Below are 23,975 nucleotides of genomic sequence, written 5' to 3' on the forward strand. Positions count from 1 at the left end.
CTAGAAGAACATGCAGTTCAAAGCTGAGGAGCAACAGCATCTGCTTTTCCTTGGGGAGCGGGCAGAAAGCAGTTATTTTTTCCCCACGGCTTGAAGCAGTCAGTGCCTATGAACTTCCTAGAGCCAGCTGAGCCCTGCCGTACCTCCCTGGCCTGGGTTGGGCCCTGAACCAAAGGGCTTGTCACCTCCCTTCCTCCCTTGGAAGCAGCCGAAGCAAAATATCACCTTTTTTCTTTTTTTTAATATATTTATTCTGTATTCCATAAAAAAAACCCCACAAAAACTTGTGCCACCTTGGCTGAGAACAGCTGCCGGACACAGCCGTTCAGTGCAACTCCAGGGAAACAATAATCACTGCCGTCAGTGTTAGAATAAAAAGTAAACCCGAGAGCTCTCTTCCATAGTAGCAAAAGGACTGACACCACAAATCACAGAAGGGGGAAGGAAAAAAAAACAAAACAAGTAAAAGTTTCTCTTAAAAATATATCTCTGTGATGAGAGAGGGAAGAAAGAGATGGCTGGGTGTCAACTAGGAGGAAAGCAGTTTATGCAACCTGGCTCTTCTCTGGTCAAACTGCCTCCTTCAGTCCAGTTCCTGTGCAACAGGCGAGCCGTCGGGAGGGGCAATAAAACGTGTCTCTGAGCCCCAGCAGGGCAGGAGGAGGCAGAAAGTTACACTGCTCTGCTCTAAAAGTCACAGGTAAAAGAAGTTATAAACTACTTTTTTTTAAAAAAAAAAAGTTGGAATTCTCGTGATGGGCTTCCTTTTCCTCTCTTCTGTTTGATCTTCACCCATAAATCCTTAATCACAGGAATGCGGTACCTTTGGGGAGAGGAGTTAAAAGAGTTAGGGATGGGGAGGAGGATACCAGCCTTGAGCTGAGCAGAGCAGGGGCAGAGTCATCTGGTCCGTTTCCAGGTGGCTACAACATCACGACCTACTCCACATCATTACTTTTCCAAGCTCCCTGTGGTCAGCAGGGACAGAGGGACACTGCCAGAGGCCGCTTATCTCTGCTGATGACAGAGGACAGCAACATCCAGGCTGGACATCCAGTTCTCAGCAGCTAAAGAGTTGAGGTCAAACACATCCAGAGAAGCCAGCACGCTGCTGCGTGACCTTCCTTACACCGCTCCACTCCCTGGCCCTCTAATCTATGGCCAGGCTGACTCAGCGAGCATTTAGAGGCCACATTGTCTTCCCCAGACTGGCCCAGCAGTACTGAATTTGGCCAAGGTTACCGCCGTTCAGAGGTACCAACTGACAGTCCCCACAGGCCATGTACCTTCTCTCACAATCCTTCGGGCTCAGCTGTTTTCTTCTTCTAAAAAGAAAAGGGTGAAAAATAAATCAGTATCATCCACACCACAAACACGAAGGACCCAACAAAGCCACAGGGGCATCTTGGCTACCATCTCTACAGGGACACAGCCATTAAGAGGAACACTCTGTAGTCTACCCTCTGCCCTCGGGATGGGATGCAGTAGCCTGCCAAGCCCTCAGGAGGGCTTCTGCTGCAAACTAGATGAACAGACAGCTGAAGAAGAGCACTTACTCTACAGGCAGGTTCTCTGCCACCAAAAGGGTCCCTGGGTTTGACCCTTCCAAGGGAAGGAATCTCTCCTGGGGGAGCAATAGTGGAACAAGCGCTTCTTCGAGGCACCCCAATCCCAACCAACCAAAGGTCAGGGTGTCTCAAGACTGGCCACAGTGAACTGCAGCCTCCTCTGTACGGCCAGCGAGGCTAGGACAAGGCTCTGTTCCTCGCTAGCCTGGCACGCTGCAGGGATGAGCATCACCACCATGGTTCAGAACAGCTCTCCCCACGGTACCCCATCCCAGGGTCTTGCACATACCTTCTTCTTCTTCTTGTGAACCTCAGCAGAGCCATCTGCTATAGGCTCCCCTTCTGAAGACCCCTTTTTGCTCTTCTTCTTTTCTTTTCCAGTCTTTTTCTCTGGGAGAGGGAAAGAAAATGCCACTAGAGAAGGACTCTGGTATTGCATGCCTCTCAGATGGAGTACAGAGTTGTAGAAGCATCTCCAGTAAGCTTTTGATCACTTCCAAACATGAGAAAGCTTTCCAGAGCAGTAACTGTGTGAGGGCAGAGCCCCGCTACAAAGAAACTGCACCCAGGGCTGTTTCTCAGGTATCTCTGATTCAGAGCAGCTTGATCCCACAATCCATGCACGTGTGGGCAGAATTACATTGGAGCCCCTTCTTTCCACCTCCTGCTGCCCAGCCACTCCAAGGAACTGCTCCAGCGCTGGAGTAGCCGGGCATGTGCCAGAAATCAGAGCAAGGGGAGCTACTAACACAGGATGGACACAGCACAAACTGCTCCAAGAGCCTTCAGCTCACCCCCGTGCAACAGCCCCCACAAGGGCTGACAGGCAAACCTGCCTCCTCCAAGATGAAGGGCTGGAACAGAAATCCTGGCAGATCTGGCCCTCCCATCTCCATCTCCCAAAGCCTACAAGATCCAGCACAGAACTCGTTCCAATTTGCAAATGCAGTCTGCACTGCAAGGAAAAATAACTGCCTTTGCATTAGGGCAGCAAACAGAGCATTACAGAGAGGCACGCAGACAAGAGGGGCAGGAAACACTCTCAACTGGGAGCAACGAGCAGGAGGCTGGGACCATCCTCCTCTTTTCTCCAGGGGTTTGAAAGCAGCAGTGATAGCCCCGAGTCAAACCTCTTGAATGAGATGAATGAGCTGCTCACCATGTTGCAGCACAGACACTGATCAGGCAAGGTCAGGAAGGGGCACTGTCACCCCACGGGGAACAGCAGTGGCTGACACGGCAGATGACAGCGCAGATTTCAAGGCTGATCTCTTCTAAAGATACTGGCAGCAAGGGGCCATGTTCAGGAAGCTCTGACTAACACAAAACCCTGCGCATGAGAACTCTGGGCCTCCTCTGCCATGCCCACAGGACCTTCTGCCTGCCGTTCCTCAGCCACATTTCACCTTAGCTCTCTGCTAGCGCAGGTTTTGTTTGGCACAGAGGAGCCAGGGCAGCCAGCTGGGTTGGCAGAGCCGTTCTGCGGCGCAGCCGCAGGGCAGGTCACCAGGCAGAACACAGGCCTTATGGCTTACAACCAGCAAGAACTCTTCCAAGCCCAGCAGAGTCGGGGCAAAGAGGCCTCAGGAGGTTCAAGGCAGACTCACCTCAACCCTTTGCCAGCCCTCAGCTACACAGCTGCTTCCAGCCAGTGTAACGGCCAGGAAAGGAGAAAGCCCTGGAGGGACAGGTCATGCCACAGAAGACGCACCAGCTGGGGACACCAGCTTGCTCTGCAAGCAGTAAGGAGCAGAGCGAGTATTAACGCAGTTCCCACAGTGCCGGACGCAGGACAGAGGGGCCGGAGAACCCAGCTTGCTGTCTGCAACACAACCCAGTGCTGAGACTGCAGAAAAACATCAAAGTGGGGTGTTAAAAATCTGGCCCTGGCTTCAAGTGGGCCAAGAGGGAAGCAGGAAGCTAACGGGAAAGCGGGTGCTACTTACAAGGCCTCAAACCAGAGACTGAATACACATCAGCTTTAAGAACCTATTGCAAATGCAGATCCAAGTGAGGGATGCTTACTTTTAGCTGATTTTTTCTTTTCCTTGCTGCCTGGCAACTTCTCCAGATCACCAGCTGCTTTCTTCTTTTTCTTTTTGGGTACTTCTTCATTAGCTTGCCCTTTCCGCTTCTTCTCCTTGGGCTGCCCAGCAGCCCCATCCTCTCCTGGCAGTTTCCGCTTCTGAGACGTTTTCTGCTTCTTATTCTCTTTGTCTTTGCTCTTTGATGTTTTCACAGCCTTGTCTGCTGTGGAGGAAGATTTCTTCTTTTCCTTCTTTTCTTTTTTCTCCTTTTTCTTCTTCTTCTTCTTCTCTTCCGACCCTTTCAGTGTTTGTACTGCAGGAACTTTGGCAGCAGCAGTGACCTCAGTTTCACTCCCTGAGCTTGACTCCTCTGATTGTGGGATGGAGAACACTGCAGATGATGCGGGGGTCACTTGCACCCCTTTTGCCCCAACATCATTCTCTTTCACAGCCAGAGCTTTCTTGACTGGGGAAGGTTTGAGGCTGGCATGACCTGGCTCCATTTTTCCTGCCACCTTCTCTTTGTTGGAGGCTCCTGTGGCTTCCTGCCCTGAAGGGGGGTTGTTTTCTGCAGAAACAATGACAACAGAGAGAAGATGACTCAGGGAGCATTTGTTACATAGACCACAAGGTTACTGGAGGATGGAAATATGCTTGAGTTTGAAGAGGAGCATCTGCTTCTCCCTCAACAGCAAAAGTCTGCTGGCCATCCCAGCTACAGCACAGCCAGAGAAAGCCACCTCAGCCTGAGATAAAGTATCTGGTGAGGGAAGTGGTTGACAAGAGCCACAACAGCTTTGGTCGCATCCATGTAGAACAGGGACTAGACTACAGGAAACTGTACCACAAGATGGGTGAGCATAGATAGACCAGTCCTTCCCCAGGGCACCATTCCCAGTAGAGCCAGGGACTTCCCAAGGTGGAGGGGGTACCCACACCACCACGTTTAACCATCACCAATGGCCTACACCCAGCACCTGGACCTTCTTGAACCTATATATAGTTCTGACCTCCTCAACGGCCCTTTGCACAACTTAATGACGTGTCCAAGAGGCCAACAGCCCCATTTGAGCCTCTAGAGTGGGCCAGAACTCACAGCCAGACCCGAACTCATCAGAAGGTGCCAGGGTCACACCAGAGCAGAAGAATCTTCCAGCTCCAAGTTTTACAATCTGCCAACAAACCAGGGTGACAGAAAAATGGCAGGACATTTCATTTCTCCATAGGTCTTCTCACTTGCTTCCTGTCCTCTGCCCTCCAGACAAGCTACAGAGCCCAGAAAGACCAAGGGGAGGCTTGAATGTCAGCACTGCACAACAGATGTTCTTCAGCCGGTGTTTAAACAGGAGCCATCACTGCAGCACACCAATGCAGAGGGCATAGGTTTTATGGAGAGCTCTACCTACTCCCATTAATTACATTAATTATTGCAGTTAGAATCATAGAACGGTTTGGGTTGGAAGGGACCTTAAAGATCATCCAGTCCCAACCCCTCTGCTATGGGCAGGGACACCTCCCACTAGATCAGGTTGCTCAAGGCCCCTGGCCTTGAACACCTCCAGGGATGGGGCATCACAACTTCTCTGGGCAACCTGTTCCAGTGCGTCACTACCTTCAGAGTAAACAATTTCTTCCCGATACCTAATCTAAATCTTCCCTCTTTCAGTTTAAAACTGTTAAAACTAAAGCAGAATTTGGAAGAACCAAAAGCACAGAGCCTCACAAGCTAGCCAGCACAAGAGGGGCTGTGTCGTGGCCAGGAGAAACCAGCAGACGGCAGCAGCACTCCATGCTACTGGGCTCTGCGGTGGAGACACACTGGGAACAGGGCCCCATCCCAGTGTCACCCTCCTGTGCCAGCACGGCTTTGCTCCTGGGCCAAGCAGATTCTCAGCCTTGCCAAAGGAGACCCACCTGCTTTGTGGTTTGCGGCCACCTGGTCGACGTCTGTGTCGGAGTCACTGCTGTCACTGCTGGAGCTGTCAGCTGGGGTAGCTTTCGCAGTGGCCTTGGTGAGGGAGTTTGCAGCAGTGACGGCTGCTTTCCCTTGCCCCGCTTTGACCACAGGCTGGGAGGTAACCGTCTTTGGTGCCTGGGGTGCTGCTGGGGTCCTGGAGAGGCCCAGATAGCCTGTAAGGAGGGACTGAAACAGCACAGACACACTGAAGAGTCACAGCAAGGCAGCCTCCCACACACCAGACACAAAGATCTGTCTCTGCTGCTACTGTCCCCGTATTCCAAGTGAAGGACCCACCTTTGGCCACCTGCAGAATGATCCTGCACCACTCAGCCAGCCCTGCAGAGAGGCCAGGGCTGCCAGAAGAGGGGGCCAGCACTGACAGACACCGGCTGAGCTTACAGCAGCAATAGCTGACAGGAGAGGGTCTCCTCTTTGTTCTCGCCCAGTAAAGCGAGCTTGGGGGAGGCTCCTGGCCATTAGCATGCACCCACGCACAGCTAATGCACTGCAGATGTGCTGCACGCCTTGCACATTACTTACAAAGGGAATTTAATGGTTTGGACACAGGTTAAGTTACAAATAAAAAGTGAGGAAAAAAAGCCTGCTGCTATAGGCACTGTGCACCAGTCCTCCTGGTTTAACCCTTGCAAGGCACCACCTCCTCCCATCCCTTCCCCTGGAGAAGGCACCATGAGCTCTGGACCCAAGGCCTGGCTGCCAGGGAAAGCACTCCAGGTTCCAAAAACTCTCTCTGCCCCCACCAAAAGGCCCTGCTCACAGCACTGCACTGGGGAGCCCCCACTTCTGAGCTGGCAAACCCACTCGGCACCACGTTGGCTACGGCTGAGAATTCAATCTTCTGTGTCCTACTTATGAGCCAGGTGCAAGATCCAAGAGCCTGTTCAGGTACCATACCTGCGATGCTGCCTCCTCCTCCTCACTGGACTCCGAGGAGGAGCTGTGGGCCAGCTGGGTCCCTTCTGGTTTCTGCTGCGAGCCTGCTGGAGGAGCAGAGTTCATCCTATTAAACCCACCACTGTCACCTGGGGCTGAGCTCACCTACCCAGCACAGTTACTGCCACCAAAAGGCCTTCTGCCTCCAAGAGAAGGGGAGGATTGGAGAGGAGGAACCCCTCTCCAACCACTACGTGAAGGTGATACACTTCTCACAGGATAACAAAACGTTGTCCCCACCCTGGCCTGGCCAGCAGCACTGAGAGCATCTTCTTGGGAGAACTAACCAGGTTTGGGGGGCTGCTTGGGCGTCTCCTCCTCGTCACTGTCTGAAGAGCTGCTACTGTCCGAGGTCTCCTCTGCCTGGGTGGGTGGCACGGCCTGGCTCAGCTGGGCATCTTGTGCTGGCTGCAGGCCTGGCTTCCCCGACTTGGCAGTGGGACCTCCCAAAAGTGAAGCAGCCTGAAGGGTAGCAGCACTGGCTGGAGGAGCTTTTCCCACAGGAACCGTTTGCTTCAAGCAAGAAGGAGAGGAGGAGGCCTGGGGAGAGAAAGATGAAATTAATTTGGAAGGAAGAATAACTGCTCGTGCTCATGAAATGCAAGAAGGCACCCAGAGTAGATGGGCTTGGACCACCTCAGCCTTTCATCAGCTGTACTGCTCCAGTTCGTGTCAAGGTTAGTACAAGAACCTCTCATGCAGGGTGGGCACAGAGACCCCCATCTCCCCCCGGCCCACAGACAAAGCAGGCAGCTGCAGCCAAGCAGACAACTGACTGTACAATGCACTGCTATCATGAAAGGAGTAAGAAACCCACCAGCCAGCTGGGAGGCAGGAAGAGCAAAGGTACCAGGGCTACCCTCTGCTCATCTGCCTCACCTTATGATGCAAAAGCAGTGGTTAAAACAAAGCAGCCCCCCTCAACAGACATGCTCTCTCAGCTAGGGACACTGCACCAGCCTCAGGCTCCAGCACACCCATCTGCCCACTCTTCCCAGGGAAGCTCCCCACTTCAGTCCCCTCCATCATTACCTCTCCCACCAGCACCTCTTGGTCTGAGGAATCGCTACTGGAGCTCTCGGACACTCTGCTAACTGGAGGGACAGCAGGCGCTTTTATCCCCTTCCCTGAAGGCAGCGTGGCATTAGCCTTGGCAGCCACTGCGCTCGAAACCTTGCTCGCTTTGACGTTCTGCTGGGACAGACTCTAAAATAGATGAGAAAGAAAATCAGGACAGAGCCCAACTCGGAGGGAAGAGAGACAGAAGCATACACCGATCCACCACTAACTCCTGAGCCCTTCAGCACAGCACCAAGGCTCGTATTTTTTTCCCCGCTTTTACAGGCCAGCTCTGTCTCCTATGAGCCTGAGCAGGGCCTCCAGCACAGCCAGGAGGAGAGAAATGAGGGCGAGCACCCCAGGAGCACCTAAAGCATTAGCTCAGCACCCCAAAGGCACCCATCCTGAGGGCAGGCAAGGAAAATGTGATGTGCTTGCAGGCTGTGAGATCCCCATCCACTGCAGCACCAGCAAGACTGCAGCTGCAAACCCTACTTTGCAAAGCGGGCACTGGGACTCCAGGATGTCTCCTGCACTCTAAAAGTCACACATCAAGAGTTAACTGGCAACAGAGATAAAGCACAAACACCAAACACGGGGCAAATCTGTCTTCAGGTCCACAAGCCACAGACAAGAGAACAAATTAATGAGAAAGTTATTTTGTTGCCTCACATTTGAAACCTCCCATCAAACTAAACATAAGAGGGGTTAAAAATAGAAGAGCCAGGGGCACGGAAATCAGACACTGACATCAGGTCCAAGACACAAATGCCAGCAGAGGAGGGAACAGGAGCGACGAAGGAGTGCTCAGCCTCCTGGTTTGTGTTACAAACGAGGCTACGTGAGCAGCCCTCCCTCTCCAGATCTCTGACAAGCCGGGCCTTTGTGGGCTGACATTTCCCTCACACAACATCTGGCCTTTAGAAAGGAAAGCCACGCTCCACCACGCAGAGAGCTGACGATCCGACGTGAGCTCTCAGCCGTCTTGCACAAAGCTCAAGTTACAGCAACTGCGTTATTTTACACAATCTCAGTACTATAAACATGCTTTAATCAAGGACTGCTCAGGCTGGCTGCCTGCCCGCCAGCTGGGGGGGAGACAGCCTTTCCACCAGCCACAGCATCAGGCCAACATGGTGAAGGGTTTCCTTGAGTGCACATAATCTCCCTCTCCCAGCAAGGGCACTGGCCAGATGGGGGACATGTGTGCGGGACAAGAAGCACATTTGGCCACTAAGCCCTGGGCTCAGAGCACCAGCCAAGTCACCACCACGGAGGAACTGCAGCCACATTTCTCACTCAAGGCTTCTTCATGTGGTTTCTTTCTCAGGCTCAAACTGCAGCAGAGGTGCAGACACCCAAGCCACACACCGAGGCGGCTCAGGCCCTACGGAGCTCAGTCACAGCCCTGTGGGACTAGCATGGAGACATGAAGAGATGTAACACAAAGAGACTCAGATGAGAGAGCTGGGATTGGCTCCATGACACTTAGAAGTGTCTCTGCACAGATATGGGGGTCACCTCCCTTCCCCAAGGCACAGGCCTGGCTCCTCCAGCTGAAAGGCAGAAGGACCACTGTGCTACCGTTCATAGCAGATCCTTCCAGCCTCCTGAGGCTTGTGGAGGTGGAGTCCAGAGAACTCCAGCTGCATCCCACACCCAGGGGTTTGGGAAGAAACAAGGGGCAAGTTGCCTTGGAGCTCCCCAGCTCATGGAAAGACTCTGCCTGAAAGAATGCGGCTGCTCTTCCAGTCTAACTCCCTGGAGCAGGGCAAAGGGGACAGAGTCCCAGAGGAGGTCTGGGCTCACACGTCTACTCGTGTTCCTGCCAAAACATTCACACCCTCCACTGCTCTCACACACTGCAAGATTGCTGCAGCCAAGATGTGCACCCAGAGCTGGGGCCAGCAAGATCCAGGGATGCTGCCAAGAAAACCCGACCCAGCCAACGGGAGGGCTCCTCTCTGCACCGCTCATCACCCACCCAACAACCACCTTGCAAGTCCCGAGGCCTCCTGAGCACGCAGGGCTAACAGCGTCCACAGACAGCAGGTCAGCGGGCCCTCACCTGCGAAGGGGGGACTATTTCCTCCTCTGAATCTGAATCCTCGCCAGAATCATCGCTGCTGTTCACAGGTGCAGGGGCTGGGGCTGGTGCCGGAGCCAGTGCCTTCTTCACGTTTGTTGACTGGGGGACAGCAGTGACTTTCACTACAGGAAAAGCATAAGAGATTGTCATCAAAGACTGTCTCAAAGAGTTGCCCTCCATAGCTCTCCAGAGCAGGAGCTATCACAACAGGCTGGGCCATTCCACGCGCAGGGAAGAGAAGGAAACGCATGAGGATGCAGGTGAGGGATCCTGGCCGCTACCAGGAGACTTACCAGCTTGCAGAGGCTGTGTCTGTGCCACAGGGGACTCCCCTTCACTGTCAGACGAGTCGCTACTCTCACTTTCTGAGGCCTGGCTTTTCAAGGTGCTTCCCACGGCTTTTTCAGGCAACCCAGCTTGAGCAGCCTGGCTGAGGTTAGGAACAGGCCCAGGCTGTTCTGTTAACCTCTTAACAAAACAGAAACACAGGCCCAGAAATGTGGTATTAGTACAGGTGTTGTTTAGGAGTTTAAGTGCAGTTTCAGCTCAAGCTAGGTTTTGTTTTACCCTAAACACAGCTCTTACTAACACTCACTCTATCCTTGGCGTGTCAAGATTGGAAGGGGCTTCAGTTACTGCCTGGACTGAGCTGCTGAGGAGACAAACCACTGCATTTAGCAGTATGCTTTTGACAGGAAGCCTGAGTGTGTTTTACTGCACGAGCACGCAGGGCTAACAGTGCTCATACGCTCATAACAGCAATTTCTTACCAAGAGATACCGGCTGGGCAGGAGAAGCATCACAATCCTGACCTCCATTCCAAGGAAGACTCTCATTTAAGCACAATCTCACCCCAGCTTAGGGAATCAGCAGGAGCTGGGAAGACTTGTATCAGAACATTTGCAATATTCAGAGACAGTATCAAAAGCAGCTACATCCTCGAGCTGCTGGAGAACCCAGCATAGACACAGGGCTGACACAAAGGTTTGGGAACGTGAAGGACAGGCAGAGACAGATCGGGACCCAAGATATGATTGAGCACCTTGGAAACTGATCTGTCAACAGGTCTAAGAATTTAGAAATCTCCAGACAACAAAAAACCTCTGCAACTCACTTGGGTTGTATCTTTCTACAGCACCTGTCAACGCTCTGATGTCCCAGGACAGGCCACAAGCCACTGCCCCAAGCAACTACTGTGTTAGCACTAGGAAGCTGCAGTTATCGCAGCACCAGATAGACAACTGCCAGGTGAGAGGATCTCTCCCCAGCCCCTCTCCCAGCTTGGGTTGAAGGTTGCAGACACCCCTCCTGCACACTGCTGAAGGCTAACAGCAGCGGCAGCAGAGGGAGAGGGAGCGCTTGTTGAGAGATCTGGCAACTTCACCACCCGCAGATTTTCTCCAGGCTCGCAGTGCTCTGCGCCTACTCAGTTTACTCCACTCATCGCTCATCTCCGGGCTGCTCTGCCAAAGAGCACATCACGCTTGCCAGGGCGGGCAGACCCCATCCAACCTGCACGTGACGGCAGCCCACTTCAGCACTCCGTCTCCAGGCCTCCTGCGAGAAGGTGAGAGAGATTCCTGCCTGGCTGCACAGCCCCTGCCACCCCCCTCTCCCAGCCCCGCCATGCTGCTAACGCACTGATACCCTCACAGTAAAGGACCAGAAGGACTTCAGCAGGACTTGGGGGCTGCTCCTGGCCAGCAGCCGAGAGCACTAGCCCAGCAGCCTCCCGAGAGGACGGATCTTAGCATGCTTCCTGGCACAGCCCCACTAAGGGCTGCCACTGGGGCAGTGTTTATCATCTCCAAGCCAAACACTAAACAGACAACAGCATCTGCATGTTTATCCCATTACAGAACAGCTCTCCGAACAAGCCAAGCACATTTTGACTCTGCTTAGAGAAACAGAAACCTCCACAAGCGCTTGGGGAGGGGGGGGGATTGCAAACCTCACTTGTCTGTTTTGTTTTGATACCAGTGAGTCACTATCTCCAGGAGAGAGGCCAGATTTGCAATGCTGAAGGGAGAGAACTCCTTGAAGCAGACACAAGAATTCACACGCTCTACTTGTACGTGCTAGCTCCTCTCCCTCTTGTCCCAAGCACTGCTGTGCCAGGGAATAGTCTACTGGGATCAGACCCCACTCACTCACTTTGAAGACCTTCACAACAACGGGACCGTCTTCTCCCCCTGCTCGGACGTACGGCACAAGGGCTGCTTCATTTCCTAACTTAGCAAGAGATTAGGAAAGAGCTGCCATACAGACGCATCCTGACACAGAAAGAACATAACAGCATCCACACAGAAACCACCATAAGCTTTACAGAGCTTGGGGACTCCTCAGATCTTCCTGGGAGGAGGCCAAGTTCCCTCCATCCACCTCATCTCGGTCACTGGCAGGTGGCTGACAACCACCATGTCCCAGGCAGGACTGAGTTACACCCAGGGAGCAGGATAACACAGGTAGAGAGCTTCTGACAACTGAAGAATCACAGGTGCTGAAGTAAATCAGAGAAGAGGAAAATAATTCAAGAGGAAATAATTTTTCCTGCTCCCTCTCCAGCCCCCAAACCAGGAGCTGCCTGCGGCTCAGTACGAGTGTGATGATTCAGCTCCCGCACAACCCATCTGCCACTCTGCTGGGCCCATTCGCATCACGCCGCGCTGCATGACAAGAGGGGGAAACAACGCCCAGCCACGTGCGCCGAGCACGGTGTAGCAACCACACTCTGTTGCCGCCTGTGCACCGCAGAACCACCACCAGCGTATCGGGACTGGGACCAGTATCTCAGCTGTGTCACGACAGGGACAGGGTTCAGGGAGGGAAAGAGACACTCCATCTCTTAGGAGATTTGGCCTCTCCCCACAGAGCCTGCGGACCAAGATAAAAACTTGCAGGTACAACTTTTATCAGTGCAGCCCACACGGGTTTTCCTGGGATGCTCAAGGAAGACATGGGTTCGCAACATACACATCCATGTGCATCTCACACCCAGCCCTGGTAAGCAGAAGCCAAAGTGTGTCCACAGAGAAGCCAAAGAGTGCCATCTTTGGCCCAAAACGTCCAGGAAAGAGGAAGCAGAGCAGAATTAGCAGTTGCAAAAGAAAAGCAGCTCACAGCACCTTTAAGGTCAATCCAGACTGTCCCCCATCACCATCCTTTCCCCCACAAAATATGCGAACACCTTGTCAACTTCTTTGACTAAATATTCCTGAGTCTTCAGGGGTAAACATACCAATTAAGCAGTTCAATTTAGGCATGATGTTCATTTTAATTGTGCTAATCCACCCCCACAAGGAAAGATGAAGCAGCTTCCAACGCTCGGTATCTGTCTGGATCTTACACAGAAGCCAGAGGAAGTTGCAGGATACAGTAAAGTCAGTGGTTAGCATATGCCCAAGCAGCAGATGGTGAGGATGACTTAAGAAGAGTTTGACTGGGAGGACAGGACTGTGGACACAGTTAAGCCTAATGGTTTATCTTCAAGCTTCACTCGTGGTCTCTGCTTGTAGGCTACTAACACGGGAAGAAACAGCCTGTTTGGCAAAAATAGAGCTCCCTTGATGACAAGCTCCTCCTTGCTGACTGTGGCTATGGAGGGGTAATCACCAGTTTGCAACACGGAAGATGCTGAAGTAGTTAAATAGCCATCAGGAAGATGGCTACCTGCTTCAAATCAACACTGCGGGGGGAACAAACCTACCCCAGCATGTTCACCTACAACCCCTGCTAGAAGAGACACATCTCAATAGTTTTACAGTGAGACCCCATGGCACAGCCATCAGAATAGCTGCTCCTGCCACCCAGAGCTGAATCTTCACATATAATCACGCAGGAAGAGAGCAGCATGGAGCCAACTGTTAAGATGCGTCCCCCTCCACCCACCTGAGCAGACCAAGGCTATAAAGACAAAAACGCAGAGCCTCTCCGGCTCCTGCCTGTCAATAGCAAAAGGACGTGTTGACAAAGAGCCTCCTTGTGAGGACACGTGAGGCTCTGCCCCCGGCTTCCCTTCCTCCCTAGCAGATAATAGCTGCCATCTCTGGAATGCTGCTTTCAGGGCACTTTGCAAAGATCCTTGCAGCTCTGAGTCAATGCAGAAGTTCTCCGTACAATGGGCCTACAGATGTTCTCTGGAAGGGATTTGCTTCCCTACGAGCTCAGCCACCTAAGTCTGAGTCCAGTCTTGAGCTCATGGTCCTTCTCTCAAGAGAAGTTTAAGCCACCCCTGACAGGAGAGCCAAGACCAAGCTATTTGTGACCCTGCACAAAAGGCCCACTCCAGAGGGGCAAGGCACTGGAATGAACCAGTTGGTAACAAAGAGATTACCTCCCACCCTCCTGTGGTACAGCTGGGAGAGAAGAGTTAGGCTGTACTTGTTTCCAAGTAGAAAGAAAGATCTTCCTCTCTGAAGGACTGAGACACAACATACTACATGCTACGGGTGTTTCAAGGAGATCAGCAGCAACACTTAAGGGCTAAAGAATTGTCTTGCGTGTCCCATCCCTTGCCACCAAGCTGAATGTGGTATCACCTACCTTCTGGCTGACAGGCACAGGGAGATCCTCCTCTTCACTGTCTGAGGAGTCAGAGCTCTCCACTGGCTTCGTACTTTCAGCAGGGTTCGTGGGAGCAGCAGTCCTTCCCAATGTGGCTTTGGCCTGCTTTGGCACTGTTGGTTTTGGTGCTGGCTTCCCCTGGGACAGTGGAAGTGGTTTTGCTGGAGATGCTTTGCCAGAGAGTGATGGTGCTGGTGTAGGTTTCGCCGGGGACGGGATGGCCTGGGAGGATTTTGGAGGTGGCTTTGTCTGGACAAGACAAGAACAGCATGAAACAAGGCAAATCCCACCGCACTGCAATTCATTTGCTCAGACTGTAATCAAGGGAAGAGATTTCAGAGCCCCCTGGGAAAGACAAATGCTGAAGGAAGATTAGCACGTGGTAGGAAACACAAGGCATCCTTTCATCTAGCTGTGTGGGGACAGTCTCCCAAGACGAGAAAGCAAGACTAGACATCCTTCATCAGCCTGCTGATACCAGTCCCCTCCAGTGAGGTACACTGCAGCACTCTGCACTCCCCACAGCAGGGAAGCAAAGCTGCACTACAGTTCCACAAATTAGACACCATTTAATACAATTTATAGCTGAGAGGCAAATTCAACCACAACGATTTGCCTCTTCAGGTGGGAAAAGAATTGCTGGGTTTTTTTTTATTTAGAAGAACTGATGGATTTTTTTTTTTTAAAGAAAGGAACAATGACTTGATTAAAGCTCAGAGCAAAGACATTGAGGTGCCTTTAAACACCCCATGCCTCTTTCCTCCCACCCGCAACATGACTTTGCTATATACTACATGCATTTACAACATTTTCTTTCTACTGCAATTCCTAGCCCAGGAGAGACATGCAAGGAGAGACAGAGTCTCGGACAAACGCACTTGGGTTACTGATGGAGGTTCCTCATCTTCACTGTCTGATGAGTCGCTGCTGTCTGATGTGTCATCGGGCTTTGCAGCCCCAGGAACCGTTGTGGACGTGGGTTTAGCCTGGTTTGGTACCACTGCTGTTTGCCTGACTGCATTCTTCTTGAAGGACACTGGAGTAGCAGGTGCACTTTTCACAGGTAGTGCATCAACTGATAGTGTTTTCACAGCTGGTTTTGCCTGGGAACAGAGGGAACAAAAGGGAACAGGAGAATCAGGTAACATCTCACAAGAAACAGGCTGAGAGCTGTAATTGTATGGCATCTTTGGTATGGTAGCCTAGAGGCTACCATGGCTACCTTGTTAACTTTGACCAGGATGGGCTTGTTCATACCCACAGGCTGTGGATTATCTGAAGCAAGCCACTTTCTCCATGGACTGCCTGACTACATCCGTGCAGTTGCACATCAATCACTTTCTACAGATCAAAGCATCTCCCTCAACTTCAGGTACCAGGAGGAACTGGGATGGAATGGCTGATGCTGGGAGGGGTTAGCAGGGCTCTCAGCCACACTGCGTATTTCTCTGGCCTTTGGATTGGGGATCCCTCACACCCAGAGAAGGGGGTGTAAGACTACATCATTGCAGCATTTCCTCTCCTTCTAGTGAAGTGATTTCCTAGAGACAAGGAACCTGGACTGGGGAGCTTACCTGGACTGTTGGAGTTGCAAGCTCCTCCTCAGAGGATGTCTCATCACTTGATTCCTCGCTGCTGCTCTCAGCAGCCTCAGCTGCCTGCTTCAGCTCTGAAACACAAGAGAGAAGATGTCACAGCTGCTGCCTGCTCTGAGCTCCCAGAGCGTGACGCTAATACAGCTTTTGAAGTCAGGAAAACAAAACAAGCTGCGAAGGGGGCCAAGGGGATTTGCAGGGAAGAGGACCTAGCCCTACTGAAAGCATCAGTGGCCTGCTGGGAGCAGCTTCTCCAGACAAACATTGGCCCATAAACACCACTCCCCCGAGCACAGGCAGAGATGGGAAATCCTTCCTGGCCACCCTCTGGCCCTACGAGGAGCTGCCCAGTCACAGACAGCTCCCTACAGGGACACCCAGCCTGGCTGGACCTCCTCTGGAAAAGAGCCAAGAGAAGGATCATTTTCAGAGCTTCTACAGTCTATTCCTCATCCCCCCTCGACACACACACTTCAAAGCAGTAAAAGATTTCCCTAAAGACTTCAAAACCCAAAACCAATCACTTTGCAATTGGGAATAAAGAGAAGACGCTGCAGTGTCTTTCCAAAAAGCTGAAAGCATCTGCAGTATTAGTACTGCATCTCCTCCAGAGAGGCTACGCTGTTATCTCCAGCCCCGATAGCGCTGGGTGCTGCCAGACAGACATCTTAGCACAGAATCTGCCGCTTGAAATGGGAGCAAGCGTGCTGGATTCATCCCACAGAGCTCCAGAGCTGGCTGCTTTGCAGTATTCTCGCAGCCTCCCCAAGGAACAAGCATCACTCTAAGCTTTCCAGCAAGGGAACTGAAAGGGAACATGCTGAAGGCACGGCTCAGACCTGATTCACAGCAAAGCTGGAGCACGGATGCATTTATCACACCCTACAGGCTCCTTACCCACTTTGGGGGCTGGAGTCTTTACGGTTGGCGTCTCTTTTTCCTCTTCACTCTCTGACGAGGAGCTGCTGCTGGAGCTTTCTGGTACTTTGGTCGTTACTGGTGCTTTGCTTTGACCTATTTTGGCTGTGGCTGTTGTGGCATGACCAGCCTTCCCAGCACTGGGCAGTTTCTGCCCAGCCTTGGCCGGAGCTGCGGATGCAGCTGGGGCATTGGGCTGCTGCTTATTTGAGACCACAGTTCTGTTGGCAGCAGAAAGTGCCCCTGCTTTGCCTGCTGGGGTGGTGGGTTTGTGAGGAGAATGCAGGGAGTTGGCAGCTTTGCCACTCACCACAGCTGGTGTCACCTACAGGAAACAAAAGAAATTAGAAACCTATAGGCAGACGAGAGGCTAAATTGGACACCACATACCTTTAACAGCAATCTGGCAGCTGGGCAAGCCATAGAGCTCTTTAGGGAAGCACTTGGGGGACAGGTATCTAAGAGAAGGCTTATGCCTGCATAGGAGGGTTATTTAAATATGAATTCCAGACCACAATTCTACTTGTGCCAATGAGTCTGGGACAGTTCTGGCCTCAGAGTACTATCAGCCTTCAAAGCCAAGAGGATTATTGCCTTACCGTAACTGCACCTTTTCCAGCTGGTGTCTCCTCTTCTGATGAGGAGTCATCATCTTCACTGCTTTCTACATTCACTCCTGAGTTGGCCAGGGGGAGGCTGGTTGCTGCACAAGAGAGAGCCACGGAGGAATTGTGTGAGAGCCCCTTGGATCAAGATGGCCTCTGGTCTGCAGCAAGGCCCCAGCAGGCAGGTCAGGACCTTCACACCTGTCCCAACACCTCTGCTGCTGCCCTTGGGACAGACAAGTGCTTTGCTCCTCCACCCCATCCTTCTCCCCATCACCAAGACAAGGAACCTGCCAAGATCTGCATGTTCCCAAGGGCTGGTCTACTGCAGATGAGACTGAGCCAAAATGCATCAGACACATGGGTTTTTGTTAGACTATGCAAGCCAACGCCTCCCACATCAGCTGCACCAGGGATCTATCCCCATTCTCAGAGGGCACTAGCTTTCCAGACCAACTAACAAGTCCTTCTCTCACCCACGAAACAGGCTTGCCTTTGCTGGCCCAACAGACACCTGGGACCAACCAGAAGGTGCTCCACAGCAGGCAGCATGGGCTTCCTAAGGCTTCATCCAAGCGACAACACCCATCCCTCCCCCATGAATCATAACAGGTTTTTCTAGCTTCAGCAGACATCTGTGCTCCTCAGAAACTCCACATGAGAAGGGGCTGCTAAATTAGTTGTCCTATTTTTCATAGAGCACAAGGGAATAGCCATCACTTTTCAAGCGCTTTCTCTAGCCAAACAAGTCATGCTGCTCCTACACAACCCTCCAGTCCTACTCTGTCAACGCCAGGGAGATGAAAGGCTCCTACCATTTGCAGCTTTTGCCTTCTCTTTCTCATCCTCTTCTTTCTCCGAGCTCTCAGAGCTGCTCACAGGATCAGGAACTCTGATCTTTTCTGGGATGGCTGAATCCTCATCACTCGCCTTTCTTCTCCTGGAATTCGAGGGAGTTCTGAAGGAACAGAATTTGCGTCAAAATGGATAAAAGATATTTTGAACAAACTGGAATACAATTATTCATCCACTCTCAAGTCAGTCTCTGGCCTAAGGACACATAGCGTCACTCCTCTAAAGCTTCTAAGGGGGTGGGAGAAATACTTCTCTAACCTGCAAGGGACATCTCCAGTCCTCCTCAGGCAACTCCAGAGAACAACGTATCCTTGCAATACTCAGAAGAGATACTGAACCTAAGACTTTTTTTCTGTGCCCTACGCAGAATCTTTCTTCCTTTAGCGGTGCAGTAAAAATGTATTTGGTCTGGCTTGTGCTCACCACAGCGCAAAGACATCCTACAGAACCAATTCTGTCTCCAGGAGGCAGCTACAGCCAGACAGTCGATAAATGCAGGCCCAGGATTAGGGCAGTGATCCCCAAACAGGTCTTGGTATTCCACAAGGCTGTGAGAAGTGAACCTAAAGGCTACAAAAGCCATTTGAACTTTGGCTCACAGGCCAAAAGGACAGAAAAGTCAGGTTGCAGAGATTTAAGAAAGGAAGTGGCTGGACCTACAGAAGATGCGTTGGAAGAAGGGGAGGAAGAGGCCACAGACAAGTAGTAAACACTTAAGCTGTTCAATTGGGTTAAAACATTAAGCTGGAGAAAGACGTTTCCAGGCTCTGAATCCTACCTGTACCAGCAGAACAGATGTGGCTAAAGTTATCATTAATTTTCAAATTAAAAAAAAGATAATGCCTTTGCTTTATTACAAGGATAACATTGGCTGGGCACACATCTGTGTGTGATTCATACATGCAGTACTTCTACATTGGTAAAAGCCTGGAGACTTCCACAGTTATCAGAGGTAAAAAGACCCCTCGCTTTTGTGCCAGGTTAGCTTACTTTATTTATCTACCTAACTTAAAAACAAGGTTCGTTTAACGGTTTTGCCAGTAAAGATCATGCTTATTATGAGCATTTCAGTAGCGTAGCTGTAAAGGCAAGTTTTTTGCAAGCAGGTTGGGCTGAAGGCACATTTGCTGTTACAAAGTGCTGTGAACTACTGTAATAATCCCTTCAATAAAATAATAAGGCAAGCTCCACAGGCGGCTATGACACTCCAACGCCTTCCTGATTCAGTGGCAGTTGAGAGCACAACACAGACTGCTCTGAGAATCTGTCGTGAGTGACCAGGCACTGAGGGATACAGCATGAGGGAAAACAGCAGTGTCCGCAGCTGCCAGCCCTACAGCAGCATTTGAGGGCTGCAGGGCTTAGGCTGCTCCAAGGGTTGAGCTGATCCAGCTTCCACCTGCACTCGGGCACCCTTCCGCCCCATCCCAGCATCTTCCAAGACTAAACGTAGCCCTGAAGGGCGGCCACTCTTAAGTAACATGAAATCTCAACTGTTACGTTCACTTTGAAAGAGTTTCTGAAGGACAGCACCGAGGGTGGCCTCGGTTAGATGGGTAAGAGCCGCGGTGCAGTCAGAGGAAAGACTTTTTCAGGTCAAAAGCCTACGAAGCGACAAGACGCGAGAATCACAGCTCACCCACAAGAAAGCACTCCAGCAAGGCAGGGCACCTTCTGGAAAAACAAAACTGTTGGTCACCACATCCCTCATTCTGACTCCAAACCAGGCATAACTCAGGGGGGCCAGGAATAAAAGGCGTACTTGTGGAGAGGGACTGGAACAGAAGGGTGACACTACAGAAAAAGGAATTAAACATGATGCAAGTGCCCTGTCACCCCTCTAAGCTTTAAAAACAGCAGTGTCTGGAAGGGTTTGCAGTAGCACCTAGGATAACTCGCACAGAGAAAGGTCACCTTCAACACTCAAGAGAGAAATAAATTGTTAGATGGAAGAACTGCAAGCCTGTTCCTACACTGCTACATCCTCACCTAGATCCAGTCTTTCTGCTGCTCAAGAAAATCACGGAAACGCAAGATCAAGAACCGGGGTAGCGCCAAGGCACAAGCTGTTCTAGCAGAAAACACCTTTGAAGCAAAATCCTGCTTCCCGAGGCTGCTGGCACGGCCAGAGGATGCTGGCCAGAAGATGCTGAGGAGCATCTTCACTCCAGCGCTCCTCAACATGGGCACAGAAGCCCAGTTCCACTGATTCCCCGATAACCCGGCTCTGCGGCTGCCACCAGGCCTCCCTCTGCGGCGCTGAGCTCCACCATCAAAGCAAAGCGAGTGGTGCACAGAGCGGGTGCGAACATCATCGCACCCACAGATGGGAAGGCTCCACGTTGTAGACCTTCACGTGGGCTACTCGGTGGAATAACTACGCAGGAAGGCACTGAACATGTAAGGGCTTGAAAGGACAGGCTGAAACCAAGAGAATTCCTCTGAGTCAGAAAATACGTGATCTACCCGAATCTTTATGTCCCTGTAAAAGCCCTGGCATTTCAGCATCTGCTCAAATTCTCTGCTCTTTGGTCAATATTCCTCCAAAGCACGCGGCTTTAAAAAGAAAGTGAAACAGAACTAGGGGAAAGATTTTTGGCAGTAAAGCATGACTCTGAGCCCCATAATACTCCAGTACTAACCCCAACCGGCAAGAACAGCATCAGCTGCTCAAAACTAGAGTAGCAACTTATCGCCAAGCTCAGGAAATTTTAAACCAAAGTAATCTTTAACATCTGAAACAAATCAGTCTGAAAGCAGAGGCTAGGAGGGAAGTCTGCTCAGCACAGTTATCATCAGAAACGTTCTGACAACGGGAAATTCCAGCAAATAAAGATCACACGTGCCATGCAGCCTGGTTGTTAGCACACTCTGGAATCTATTTGATAGTCATTTCCTCCTTCGACTTACTTTTGCCAGTGGGTGAAGATGTCCTCGAGAGAGGTCAGGAGGGAAGGGAGCAATTTCTGTGAAAGCAGAGGGAACACAAGTCAGGCATCGGCCCCGTTTCGGGATGAGGCCACCAGATAGGAGAACGAGAGACGGCAGAGGCCCCTCCAGGAATCCCCAGTAAAACAGGAACGTCCCCTCCTCACACACACGCTCCCGGTAAAGCGCCCCCCCCCACGTGCCCTCCCCTCGGCGGAGCTTCACCCGCAGCAGCACGTGTTCGGGGAGCAGCTGCCCGCCGGTACCGGACGGCTTCAGGCGGGGGACTGCCGGTCTCAGCCCTTCTCCCCGGTCAGCTCGGGGGTCACCCACCCAGGGCAGGGTGGGTGCGCGGGCACCGGGGAGGGGACACCCACTCCGTACCAGGACAACACGTGGGTCCGGCGTGGAGCTACGGACCGGCATGGAGACACAGGCCCACGGCGGACCCGGCGCTACCAGCGCGGGCCCGGTGGGCCCTGAGGAGGAGACTGGGCCCTGCGGCCCCGCCGAGGCCCGTGCCCCGGGGCCGTCCTCCCCCCCGCCGCCTCCCGCGCCTCGCAGCCCGTTACCTGCCCGATCTGCGCCTGCAGTTCGCGGGCCGCCCGGGCGTAGCCGGCGCGGAGGAGGTGCTGGTGGATGAGGGCGAGCAGCTCCCGCCCCCCGCGGCCATCCGCCGCCATGGCGCGGCCCGCTCGGCGCAGCCCCCCGGCACCGCCGCGTGCCGCGCGGGCATGACGTCACATCCGCTTCCGTTCTCCCCGCGCGGCCCGCCGGGAAATGTAGTGCCGGGGTGGGGTTGGCCTCTCATGGCGGGAGGGTCTGGCATCCGTTGCAGCCTCCCCGGGGGGAGATCGGGGCGAAGGGGGAGGCAAAGAGGGGGAGTAGGCCGCTAACCGAGGGAGGATGGGCAGGTCGGTGATTACTTCAGCAACACCCGCTCAATTTTCCAGCTGTGAAGGCGGAGGCCTGGCTCCTACAGCGCTCTGGAGATGAATCCTCAGGGCTGATGTAGCGCTGAGTGGACATTAACCTGAGTTAATCTGAAGGGGGCCTACGAGAAAGCTGGAGAGGGACTTTTTACAAGGGCATGCAGTGATGGGACAAAGGGTAATGGCTTCAAACTGAAAGAGGGGTGATTTAGATTAGGTATCAAGAAGAGATTCTTTCCTCTGAGGGTGGTGAGACCCTGGCCCAGGTTGCCCAGTGAAGCTGTGGCTGCCCCATCCCTGGAGGGGTTCAAGACCAGGCTGGATGGGGCTTTGAGCAACCTGGTCTGGTGGGAGGTGTCCCTGCTCAGGGCAGGGGGTTGGAACTCGATGATTTAAGGTCCCTTCCAACCTAAACCGTGCTATGATTCTGTGATTAAGCTGCTCTGAGGAGCTGCTCAGGCATTTTGGGGGCTAAAACAAGCAAATGGCGAGAGGGAGGAAGGAGCTCCTGAGGCAGAGCAGCTGTTGGAGAGGGGCCATGCGGCAGAGGGGCTGCCCTGTTACTACCCCCCGTCCTGCGCTGATACTTTCCAGGAAAAATCTGGCTCCCTTCACTTTGGCAGAGGTTTATTTTTGGAAGGTTTAATAATGTCCGTGGTGCGCCTGTCGCTCACTCAAAATACAGACCCTTTATTTGTATTTAAGGCAAGATTAAATATAAAACTGGCTCAGCTCCAGCTGGCTCCAGCACCAAACGTCTTTGACACCAGCATCATCCAAAGCTGTAAAGCCACTGGCCAGGTGGCAGTTTTACAGCTCCTGTAAATGAAACGCAGACCTGGCCTGTCCTTTCTGGGGCTGACCTCTCCCTGCACAAACAGGCATTGATGCTTGGCATAAACGTGGCCGTGGCACCCGCCAATATGGGGTAGCTGGCCCAGGATGGCGTCCCAGTGCGACTGCCGCTGCTCTGAGATGACCCGAGGTATGAGTTCTGATCAGCCGGTGGCCTGGTTTGGAGACCTGATACTCCCGACTGGAGAGGAAGAGCCAGGCAAAAGCATCCCGGGATGGAGAGCAGTGAAGAGCTGCTCTCCTCTTGAGGAGGCTGTGGACCAGGGCTGAGAGGACAGAGACTGGGGAAGAGCCTGGGAAGGGGACAGAGCATGGGAAAGGGTTCTGCCTGGGGATGCTGACTTCATGGGCCTCAGAAAATGAGGTGGGGTGGAGACTCAGCCTCAGCCTCGGTGGTCCACAAAGGGCGTTGCCTGCAGTATACTGAACTTTACTTACTTTGACATGCTCTGGAATGGTTTTATACCTCCAAGAACTGTTCTGGTTGCTTTGTTTATTAAAAAAAACCACCCCGAATCCTAACACCAAACCAACTCTCCTCCACCCCTATCCCTGCCCCTGCTCCAGGGTGTACAGGAGCCTGGTGATTGCAGGAGGTGCTGCTCAAGCCTCGGGCAGAAAGAAGCAGAAGGTCCCTCCCGGGCAATGGGGCTCTCCAAAGAAATGGTGCACCATTAAGGGAGCCTTGTGTGGCGCAGGGAGCTGCAATAGCACCATTTAGATTGGGCTTGAATGGAGGGTAGATGGGACATTTAGCACTGGCAGGAGGGGAGGGCTGGGAGGATGGCAGGCGACCCAATTAGTAAGTCATCAAGATGCCAGCAGAGAGACAAAGGAGGGCAAGTAGGTCCTGCAAACTCCCAGGGGTGGGACAATACAGCTCACCTTACAGGCAGGAGAAGGGAGCAAAGTCCTGCAGGGCATGGTGGCAGTGAGCTGTGTCTTGGTTGGAAGTGTATGGCCAGCTTTTCCAGAGCTCTCTCTTCTCTCTGTGCTTTGCCGGGTGCCTGGAAAACTGGGTGCATTATTTTTCCCTAGTGTCAGGGTACCAGGAGTCCAACAAGCCC

General features: G+C 52.5%; 1 protein-coding gene across 3 annotated transcripts; it reads right to left on the bottom strand.

Annotated features, from left to right (window-relative positions):
• Positions 1-241: 241 nt before the first annotated feature.
• Positions 242-21,831, bottom strand: TCOF1 (treacle ribosome biogenesis factor 1). Of its 3 annotated transcripts, XM_074155596.1 has the most exons (18): positions 21,694-21,831; positions 21,104-21,159; positions 18,154-18,296; positions 17,333-17,436; positions 16,713-17,058; positions 15,795-15,889; positions 15,099-15,323; positions 14,200-14,469; positions 9,951-10,125; positions 9,637-9,779; positions 7,542-7,715; positions 6,797-7,049; positions 6,471-6,556; positions 5,510-5,738; positions 3,594-4,163; positions 1,858-1,958; positions 1,287-1,325; positions 242-823 (listed from the first exon to the last, which is right to left on the bottom strand). In XM_074155596.1, the coding sequence occupies exons 1-17, from the start codon at positions 21,802-21,804 to the stop codon at positions 1,293-1,295; spliced, it is 3,114 nt and encodes a 1,037-aa protein (XP_074011697.1). In that variant the 5' UTR covers positions 21,805-21,831; the 3' UTR covers positions 242-823; positions 1,287-1,292. The 3 variants fall into 3 exon arrangements, with proteins under 3 accessions (XP_074011697.1, XP_074011695.1, XP_074011698.1); XM_074155594.1 differs by having other exon boundaries at positions 242-1,325; XM_074155597.1 differs by lacking the exon at positions 7,542-7,715 and having other exon boundaries at positions 242-1,325; positions 6,471-6,553; positions 21,694-21,804.
• Positions 21,832-23,975: the final 2,144 nt, after the last annotated feature.

The sequence above is a fragment of the Numenius arquata genome, chromosome 11, assembly GCF_964106895.1.
Source record: "Numenius arquata chromosome 11, bNumArq3.hap1.1, whole genome shotgun sequence".
NCBI lineage: Eukaryota > Metazoa > Chordata > Aves > Charadriiformes > Scolopacidae > Numenius > Numenius arquata.